The sequence below is a fragment of the Pyxicephalus adspersus genome, chromosome Z, assembly GCF_032062135.1.
Source record: "Pyxicephalus adspersus chromosome Z, UCB_Pads_2.0, whole genome shotgun sequence".
In the NCBI taxonomy this organism is placed as follows: domain Eukaryota; kingdom Metazoa; phylum Chordata; class Amphibia; order Anura; family Pyxicephalidae; genus Pyxicephalus; species Pyxicephalus adspersus.
In genome coordinates, this window is record NC_092871.1 from 80,396,885 (window position 1) to 80,407,667 (window position 10,783).

A 10,783-nucleotide genomic window follows, 5' to 3' on the forward strand; every position below is an offset into this window, starting at 1 on the left:
AAACCATTTGATATCAGAGCAATATTCTGGAAAAGGAGAAGACCTGCTGGCAGCACATTCGTGGAGGAAATAATAACATTAGATTTAGGTTACCTCAATGTCCAACACATTCCCAGGCTTCAGATTGTATGGTTTACTTGGATTGTCTCGATTTAGAGGTTTCAGAGTTGGGTTCTTTAGGAAGGTGAAGTTCTCCGCAACACTGCTGAAAGGAATGCGGACATTGTCCAGGACAAACAGCACATCGACAACCATGGTGTTCTCAGGAATGGCGGGGGAAAGGCATAGCAGGGATGTGGAGGAGTTGTGCTGGCACTGTTCACTGATCTGTAAAGATGCAGAAGGTTCATGTATTATCGAAAAAAACAAAATGAGACCTCACTTTCGGAAGTCTAAAACATGGGGCCTTTTATTCTGAAATCGTTATATTTTTCCAGCCTCCTGGTGGCAACGACAGGAATTCTTTAAGGCTGCAATTGCCACCACAGGTGGAACTAACCAGGTCTAACTATGACTATACATGCTCTTGCCCCATTAAATCTCATCCGGCCCTAATTTTTTTTCTAGATGCACCACACATGGAAGGAATCTACTCTATTTATATTGAAGTGGATAGAACAAGTGTCAAGTGACCAAGGAGATTTTCCAACATGTGATACTGAGCATTTGTGGTGCTGAAAGGACTTGTTGGCACTTAGAACAGACCAGCTGTCATATGTGATGCTTACATAGACCCCATAATTTGCACATATAATAATTGTGGTTGGAAAAAATCAATTGTCACACTTTCTGTAACAATAGAAGCAAACAAGCACTATATAGGCGGGGTGTTCATTTCATGGAATAGGGAAGTAAGAAGACAATCACAAGACACCCAATGACAGCAGTCATTGGGTGTTGCTTGTTCAGTACTCCAACAGAGAGTTGGGTGGAAATCTGCTAGGTTCTGTTTGTGATTCTCTTGAGCAATAGAAATCTAGGATATCCAACGATAGTCCAAGATGTGGCCAATAGATGATGATGCAGTATGTTAAGTGGACAAAAGAAACACTGTCTCCTGGTGACTCGGAATTACTAAATCCTCCAAAGAGCAAGGAGAGTGCACTTTTCTAGCCTCCTTTGCAAAGTACCTAACCTATTCACAATCATACATTCCCTTCCTGAGCTAAATGAGCCAAGATGATGTTGTACCTGGATGGTCATCCAACCAGGTAACCACCAACACCAAACTGAAAGTGTTCATCCTTAGCAAATGACCACTTAGACCTGAACATTGGCAAATATAGAAAGTATCATCCTCCCCCATGAAGTCACACTTTGTCGAAGTGAAAATAAGTATCGATGGAACATGGGTGGGGCAGCATAGGTAGGTGACCTTATCAGGAGGCACTGACAATTTGCCCCCTATCTTTTTTCATTCGAGTCAAGTACAGACTATTTCACTCACTTCTTGAACAATACTGCGCCCCAGATCCCTCCTTCTCTTTCTCTTTCTTCTGTGATTAACATCACCATTCTGAAGATCTTCTGAAGACTTAATCAGAGCAATCATATAAGGAGTTTCGACAACATCCAGGTTTGAACCAGTGACAGAAATACGTCGTCCACCACTGTAAATAAGAACAAATAAATGACATGTTGTACACATACAAGTTCCTGGTCGTTTTTTTCAAACTCTTTTGGAATAGTTCATATTGAATAAATGCATACTAAGAAATAATTATCCCACCAGGTCATGTAGATAGATCATATGTGTGTCCTTAAACCACCTAGAGGTGGAAGGTTTATTCTGATCCAGCCATGTGAAGATTCATGGGTTCTCCACACAAATTGGAGAATTTGGTGGGGATATGGTAGGAAATAACTCTATTATGTCCCTTGTAAAATAAAGTAAACCAATTAGGAATTGGCTTTTTTAGCATCCAAATCTCTACTTTTGTAGTTCTGTGAAAGAATTTCAGCTTGTATCCCCAAGGGCAATACCCGAATAGGTAACAACTGTCTACCCACTGAAGATTTTTACTTACAGGACATATATTCTCTCTCTTTCTGTTGAGTCTCCAGGGAAGGAAGTGAAGGGAACACAGAAAGTTGGCCATAGCCCTGAGTAAGCTCCAGGTTGAGATTTGGAGTTAACCCAGGGCTTTTTCAACTTGGTCCCATTGCCAGACAGTGTAATGCAAGAGCAATGGGCAGGTACATATAGGCAGCATGAAGGGGAAGAATTAGAGGGAACCTATTACTTTGTCCTGCTCAGGACAGAAGCATATTTTCTCTACTTACGTACCCTTGAAAAGCTTTAGAAGGTGAAGCAGAGAAGATGGTGGGATTTTCTGTGTAGTTGTACAATACTCTTTCCAGACTTCTCTTTACCGAACCATAAAACACAAGCACTGATGCCTCCTGCTGGACAGAACTTGGGCTAGTAATGCAACATATCTGACCATCTGCCACATTCCCAGATCTGTATGGAAGGAAACAAGCCAGTATCAGCACAAAGGTCTTTGGTTATGTGACCACAGGTAAGACTAATTATCCTACTTACACTTCACAAGGCAGGTCCCCCACAGTCACTGAGACCCTGTCTCCAGTTGACAGCTTGGTTCCAGAGATGGTAATCTTAGTTCCTCCAGCCATGGGACCTCTTATTGGAGTCAGAGAATGAAGTTGGGGGTCCTGTAAAGATAACACAATAAGATCTCAGATATTGCAGGGCCCGATCATCATTTGGTGCCCCTGTAGAGCTTTATGAAAGGTTGGGTTGTTGGGTAGGATACAGTTGGGTTGGGTAGACACCAGCTTGGACCACCAGGTTGGATCACTAGCTGGCTTCTTTTATCTTTCAGATACCCAACATGGAAGAATTCACCACCGTTTTGGGGACTTTAGATGAAAAGTAAAAAAAGTAATTTTGTAGGCTTGAAGGCCAATCCCAGTCTTTATTGAGACTTTATTGGTGGGATCAATTGTCATGATTTAGGACTCAATAGACTGGAATTCCTAATAAACCAAAGCTGCCTCAGCAGTAGTGATATGAACAGTTTTGTCAAAAGATTAACTCACCTGGTAAAAGAAAAGCTCAGTAGACACTCCGGGTTCACGCCCGTTTACAGAAACCTTCACATACCCAGATTCCGCACCTTGACTGGCTGATAGGCTGCACACAATCCTAAAAATTCGAAAAGATTTTCGGAGGTTTAGGCACCAGGTATGCAATTAAGTCAATGGGCAATTTTTTTAATCATTGAGCTTTTTACCCCCATTCAGTCCCTTATCAATCACCTTTTGAAGCACTGTTGGCAAGTCCTCTTGGTTTATAAATACATTACATATGCAGGTTCTGCTTCCTGCTCTAAGGTATTTGTCCCACTGAAATCATACTCTGCCTGGCTGGTATCTCACATCAGCAGTTGTTGGGAGGCAGAATTAATGCAAAACAGATACATAGACAGATTGCAAGAATCTATCCAGTCCTGAGATATACACAGCCCCTCTCACATAGCATAGTCAGAGGACAGTACTATTATTTAAGGAATAAAATGTAGTCTTCTCTTTACTAACAGCCTGCTGAGTGGACTAATAAAAAGTAACAGCACAACTGATAAAGTGATCATTCAACTCTCCCCTACTTTTAGCTTTGTTCTTTAACACATGTGCATACAGCTTTTCTGATTGGCTCTCAGTCTTACCCCTCCCCTTTCTAGATGCTGCTCTATAGGGGACTGTAAAAGGCTAATAGCAAAGTCAGATGCTTAAACTAACTTAAACTAAAGCCGCATTAATTTGCATATTTATTATTGACAAGGAGTTCTTTTCAAAAAAATACATGATATATTGAAATTAAAGAGGTCCTGTTACTACAAAGTCACTTTTTTTTTTATATATGACCTATTTGGTATAAGTGACCCTGTGGCAGTCACCTTAAACATAAGAAACTTTATTTACAGTACTGCACTGACACAACCATTCAGAAGAGGGCGCTGGTGTACTGCAGCATGAAGACACTCGGGCAACGCTCCAAGGCAGTAAACCCATTACAAGTAAAGCACGATCCGCCAACAGGCGGAGACATAAACACATCTATTTCAGGAAGCATTCTATTTGATAAAAGCCAGCTACTGGAACTTTTATAGGCGGCTAGACACTAAAATTAGACAATACAGTTAAATAAAAAGGCCCAACTACAGTGTGACACCAGGGGATGCAGAACAGGATGTAGCATTTAGCAGGAGCTCTACAAAATCATCATGTAGTGTTAATAAAAAGGAATACGTGGTCATAGAGAATCCAAATACCTACCTGTTAGAGACCACATACAAATGAGGCAAAACTGTGCACGGCTGGTCACAAACTGTCACTGATACGTCATCTGCTTTTTGGCCCATGTCCTGTCCGATAATTGTAATGATCGCTCCTCCATTAATAATCCCGGTGGATGGAAAAAACTATAAGAGAAGCAAAAAGAATGGATAAGACACAAAGAATTTTAAACACCTCTGCCCATACAAATAAAAAAGTGGCCATTCTGGAGATTGGAAAATTTAAAAATTCAAATGGCCAAAGCTTGAACTTTTTGCAGTTGGTGACAGGGTCATACATTTACAAATTGGAAATTATCTGTCAGTACTTACTGATTGGATATTCGGTGTGGGACAAACATTGATGGTGGATTGTTCACACTGCTCCTTATGCACACAGGACGCCCTGTCTTCCTCTCCACACCACAGGCACATGTATTCGGGGTCCAAGGCCTGGCAACGGCTGCAGTCTGACTGTCCAATGGAGCAGCTGTACAAGGTCACTGTTGGAGGTAAAACAAAGAAAGAACAAAGAAGAGCAAGTCAGATATAAGAAAATGTCACCTTTATTAAATGCAAATAGAACCTGATATGTTGCAGCACACCTGGGGTCCCTCTGGGTACCCTAATGGCTCATGTAGATAGGAACCATTTATCTGCTGTTGGTTACAGGGCAAGTGCAAGTCTGTGGGCCCCATTAGCTTACCATTCTGGGGCGGCATTTCTCCCACTTTGCTATGAACACCAGTTCTTTTGAAAACCATCAGCATTACAGGCAAAGCAGGTAAACCACAACCGATTGCAACCCAATGCACTTTTTGGGAAACATTGCAACAAGAAGTATTGAATGGTTCTGACCAAATGCAAAAATAGCCAGTCCCTTAGTTAAACACAGAAAAAAAGAAGATTAGAGCAACATGCTCATATTCCTAATGTGATTGTCCTATTACATTATTATAAGACAGTAGCAGCCGCGAATGGAGGTCTTCTTGATAAATGTCTCTCCAATAATTCTGATCATTCTGTATATTAAAGAAGAACACCTGACAAAAATAAAAAAAATAGCCAATAAAAATAACAAAACCAGCTTTTGCTGCAATATTCACATTCAATCGGGAGATTTACCACGCAGTACTTTTTTCTGCCACTAGAGGTCTTTCCACTAGAAGTCATTCTGATGGCCAGAATCAATAAACCCTGATTTCAGAACCCAGATAATCCTGGACCTACCCCCTTTTCTTATTAGCCTTCTTCTTGAAAGCATATGAACTGATTGGCTGCTTGTGTTAATCCTTCCTTTACAAGCATAGCAAGGGGCTGTTATCACTTAAAATTCAGGAACTTAGACTGCTTGAAATAAATGCATTTATTATTGTATTTTTAAATACAAAGTCAGTTAAATCTGTCTTTTGAGATCAGGTTTACACATCCTTTTACAACATGGAGACGAACAGAGGAGATATAATCTTCACTTCTCAGCAAATCCAGTTTTGGGGCTCAGAGAAATCTAATGTATGGTGTATCAGCAGGTGTGTCATACTAAGATTTACCAGTAGGTGATGCTAGAGATAAATGTGGGACTGCAACTTCTGGTATCATAAATAAAAAAAAAAAAAAAAAAAAAAAAAAAAAAGGAAACTTTATTGTAGATGGGGTCCTAGTTTGTCTTTATAGCAAATTCAGTAATTACCTGTCCCGGTCTCACAGTAGATGGTAAAAGAAAGAAGATGACTTTTGAGTCAAAGCGGCTTAGCTACTACTTTCACCACATCAGCATTGCGCTACCTAGTGGCCAAATGAGGCATTACAGAACTACATTGTTCATGGCCATACTTGAGTTTGCCTTTGGCTCTTCACCATTCAACATGTCTCTAGGCATAATAATGAAGGCTACACATTGAATCACAGAAGTAAATAAAGTAAGGAGTTACCCTTTAGATCGTCTTTATTGTCCACTCGGTAGACATCCCCCTTCGTCACATACACAGTAACTGGATGCTCAAACACATGCAGAGGGTACTCGTACTAGAAGAGAGAGAAATGCTATAAGACTTTATAAGGGAAAATGAGGAGATGCCAGTGATTTGTAAAGCAAACCTTTGCATTTCAGAACAACCATCTATGAACAGCGATGGTCCATAAGGTGCACCACCAGGCTGGTAGTGCTACTGGACATCTAAAACCCCATAGAAGGGTCTTAAATGGATAGGAACTTTGTGTGGAGCTCCCTAGAAACAAAAACTTCTTCTAAAGAATAGAAGACTGTTGAAGAACAGCAAATTCTGGGGAAGATCCTAGATCTTTGGTGTTCGTCCGAGATTGCCTTGGGTTGGATGATAGGGCTAAAGTTGGATTCCAAGAGATGGGACAACGGTGAGTTATAGAAAGGGCTGCAGAGAAAACAAGCTGTCTATAAGCCCGACTTCACCTACCAAATTGGAGAAGAGTTTGCTTTGAAGGACATTGGTAGACCTCAAGTCCTTAAAGACTATGGCAGCTGTACTTCAGTAATATCATGGGCATGAAATAGGCAGATACAGGAGGTGTCTACTAGGGTTGGTTAAATGTTAGGGGAAAAATGGGCAATTGCTCAAGGCCCAAACTTCTCCATGCCCCAGTTGACAGAAAGGCAAAGGAGTGCAGGTATGGGGTGCATTTCAGACCCTCATCTTCACATTTTCCTATGGTCCCATTTTGTCTTGAACCATCCTTAGTCTTGGTTGAGGATAGTATAGAACAGCGGTCCCCAACCACCGGGCCGCGGCCCACTACCGGTCCGCGGCGGTGTTTTCAGTGGGCCGCGAGTACATGATCCATTATTGAAAACGAAGCGGCACCCAACCACCATCCGCGGACCGGAAGTGGTCCGCAGCGGTGTACAAGCAATGCGAGCACATGACATGCAGCTCGATTGGCTGTCAGATGTCATGTGATCGCTTTGAAGCAGCAGAGGTGCACAGAGAGAAGAGAAGACGCCAGAGTATGTCTTCTCTTTTCTCTCTGTGCACCCCCCCCCCCCCGGTCCTCAGAGAAATTTCCTTCCGTGAAACCGGTCCCTGGGGCCAAAAAGGTTGGGGACTGCTGGTATAGAAGACATAATATGAGATAGCAGTGAGCTAGCTCATGGGCAAAAATAAAACACAAGAAGCTCCTTCATGTCGTAACAGAGTCATTTTTGTCACTACGGGGCATTTGGGAGTCTATCACTGAGAATGTGGTAAGCATGTGACAAAACTTTCAATGGCCTTAGAATCTTTTTCCTTGGCATGAATGTCTATTAACCTTGTGTGCCTTGCAGTGCACTGAATACAGGTCCTCTTCTCCAGACATTTTCTCCACTTGAGCTTGCAGAGTGATGGGGGAACCTTCCACCTCTATGATGCAATTGTAATCCAGAGCCTCCCCCTAAGAGATTTAATGTAAATTATACTTATAAAGTAACTATATTTGCTCTACATTCTACAACATTACAGTAAACAATGCTAAACAGTACTTGTGTTTTTGTAAAGAGAACCAGTCACCAAAGTGTATTTGTTATAATCAGAATCTTGATGGTCATTAAAATTTTTGCTTTACCTACCAGAGATCATTTGACTTTCTTAATTTTCTTGTATTCTCTCCCTGTCTATGAAGATTTGTCAGGCTGATTGCAGTTGTTCCAAGGTCGCCCTGTTGCCTGCCTGAGTACTGATAACTGACAGAACACCACCAAATCACAAATGTGCTGTAAGGATTACATCAAAGACAACCCATAGCTCTGGTAACCAACTGTTTTACCCTCCTCAAGCAGTAATTTTGGCCCTGTGCTCAGACAGGATACGGTAATTTTCTAGGGAGGCCTTCCGGACTTACAAGGAGTGGATCTGTCCAGACAGGGAGAGAATACCAGTGAATAGCAACACACCCATCCCTGAAAACTAAGGCTATGTAATATATAATAGGTATTTATAACCAGTTCAGATACAAATTAGTCCTTCCAACTGTGCCTCATTACCATTGTAAAGAGCAATCAGCAAAATTAGGTCAACCAACTGGTAAAAAAAATATTTCCAAATGCAATCGGATCAAAGTCAGTCCATACAAAACTATAACATTAAAATTTTTTATTATCCTATAATCTTATGAAGAATCTGGTAGCAGAATGCAAGATGGTGGGTTTACATAACTATGTGATTTTAATTTTGATATGATATTATATTACCTATGTGAATTTTTGATAAAAAAATTTATATTTTTAAATCAACATAAAATAATTTAAATTAAACTATCTTCAAAAAAATATACCATATTGACAATAGGTTCACAGTGACTGGAGCAACGCGTTTCATGTTGCTTGCATTGCTTCCTCATTAAAGCCAACCTACCCCTGAAATTTAACCTATAGATGAACAAACAAAGTTTTAAAAAGGTTAAACTTGATTGGTTTCTTTTGGTGATATAACCCTGGATTCCTACTGAGTAATCCATCTGTAGAGAAAAACAGCTCAGTGACCTTTCAACCACCATAACACATATCACATGCCATCCAGCATGATGTCCAGTTGGTAATAAGAACTTCAACAATGCTACATGTGATATGCCAGTAAATTGGACATATTTAACTGAAAGTAGGACATGTTTACATAAGCAAAGGAAAATATTCATTTTTATTATGGGAAACTGGAACAGATAGACAGAGTTCAGTCTCAATTCTTTAAGAGGAACCATTGCGAAGGAGGAGCTCCACCCAATGAGAATAGATAAATCCTGGCCAGAATTTGTACTGGACCCCGGCAGAAAGTTCTCCCTTTTCTTCTTTTTCCATGTATTCCTAGAACTGTCATTTATGACTTTTATAATTTGCAAGCAGTTCATCTTCTCAGAACAATGGTCCTCATTATTTTAGGTTGAACTCCAGCATAACCCAACCTTTCCACCATTAGTTCCTTTCCTAATTCTAAATAAATCTTCTCATATGTAATTCTCATCTTCGCAAATTCTTACATACAGCTTAAAGATAGCTTCATAATTAGATAAAAAACCAACTTACGTTCAGAAGATGAAGATTGCGTCCAATAAGGTCCAGTTCTCTTTCCAGGCCAACAGGAATCAGATGAGACCCCTTAATGCTCTCCATTCTTGGGCAATAATCAGGACCAGACAGCTTCTGATGTCTATCCTGTAGGAACCACACAATAATAAAGTCTGAATAGTAGGCTACTGTAATCCCCAATAGGACTTCATTTTGTTTTACCATAACCAATGTGCTGAATTGTGCTCAGTATAACATCAGATAATACAAATACAGTATAAAATTTTTTAATTTATTAACTTTTTTTAGCATTAACAAATAGTAAATATTGAATGTCTCCTTTATTATTTTATGCCAACAAAATTGGCTATGTACTTACATATACACTACCTGGCAAAAAAAAATACAACTGGCAGTGTATAGCTTGTGGGGTCATTATTATTATTATCTGGGTTGGCTGTATGGGCAGGGATATGATTTGGGATGTTTGTATAGGCAGGGATATGATCCGGGGTGTCTGTGGGGGCAGTGTTATATTCTAGGGTGCCTGTAGGGGCAGTGTTATGATCTGGGTTGGCTGTATGGGCAGGGATATGATCTGGGGTGTTTGCATGGGCAGGGATATGATCCGGGGTGTCTGTGGGGGCAGTGTTATATTCTAGGGTGCCTGAAGGGGCAGTGTTATGATCTGGGGTGCCTGAAAGGGCAATAATATGATCTGAGATGCCTGAAAAAGCAGTTATATAATCTATATATGATCAGTTATATGATAAATGATTATAATCCTGGGTGCCTGTGGGGGCAGTGTTATGATCTGGGGTGTCTGTGGGGCAATGTTATTAGATCTGGGTTACCTGTGGGGGCAGTGTTATGATCTGGGGTGTCTGTGGGGCAGTGTTATGATCTGGGGTGCCTGTGGGGGCAGTGATATGTTCTGGGGTCCCTGTGAGACAGTGTTATAATCTGGGGTGTCTGTAGGGGCAGTGATATGATCCTGGAGTGTCTGTGGGAGCAGTTTTATGATCTGGGGTGCCTGTTGGGGAAGTGTTATGATCTGGGGTGCCTGTGGGGGCAGTGTTATGATCTGGGGTGCCTGTGGGGGCAGTGTTATGATCTGGGGTGCCTGTGGGGGCAGTGTTATGATTTTGGGTGCCTGTGGGGAAAGTGTTATGATCTGGGGTGCCTGTGGGGAAAGTGTTATAATCTGGGGTGACTATGGGGGCAGTGATATGATCTGGGGTGCCTGTGGGGAAAGTGTTATGATCTGGAGTGCCTGTGCGGGAAGTGGTATGATCTGGGGTGCCTGTGGGGGCAGTGATATGATCTGGGGTGCCTGTGGAGGAGGTGTTATGATCTGGGGTGCCTGTAGGGGAAGTGAGATGATTTGGGGTGCCTGTGGGGGAAGTGTTATGATTTGGGGTGCCTGTGGGGGAAGTGTTATGATTTGGGGTGCCTGTGGGGGAAGTGTTATGAT

At 41.4% G+C, this 10,783-nt stretch overlaps 1 protein-coding gene across 2 annotated transcripts in view; it reads right to left on the reverse strand.

Annotated features, from left to right (window-relative positions):
* The window catches only part of PLXNB3 (plexin B3), a 67,822-nt gene that overhangs the window by 13,913 nt on the left and 43,126 nt on the right, over positions 1 to 10,783 (reverse strand). For both annotated transcript variants that reach the window (XM_072429467.1, XM_072429466.1), the window contains exons 10-19: positions 9,328 to 9,456; positions 7,581 to 7,703; positions 6,230 to 6,323; positions 4,632 to 4,801; positions 4,300 to 4,445; positions 3,064 to 3,169; positions 2,546 to 2,676; positions 2,288 to 2,464; positions 1,448 to 1,610; positions 94 to 327 (exon numbers count right to left, since the gene is read on the reverse strand). In XM_072429467.1, coding sequence (XP_072285568.1) covers positions 94 to 327; positions 1,448 to 1,610; positions 2,288 to 2,464; positions 2,546 to 2,676; positions 3,064 to 3,169; positions 4,300 to 4,445; positions 4,632 to 4,801; positions 6,230 to 6,323; positions 7,581 to 7,703; positions 9,328 to 9,456 — 1,473 coding nt within the window. The remainder of the gene's footprint in view (positions 1 to 93; positions 328 to 1,447; positions 1,611 to 2,287; positions 2,465 to 2,545; positions 2,677 to 3,063; positions 3,170 to 4,299; positions 4,446 to 4,631; positions 4,802 to 6,229; positions 6,324 to 7,580; positions 7,704 to 9,327; positions 9,457 to 10,783) is intronic.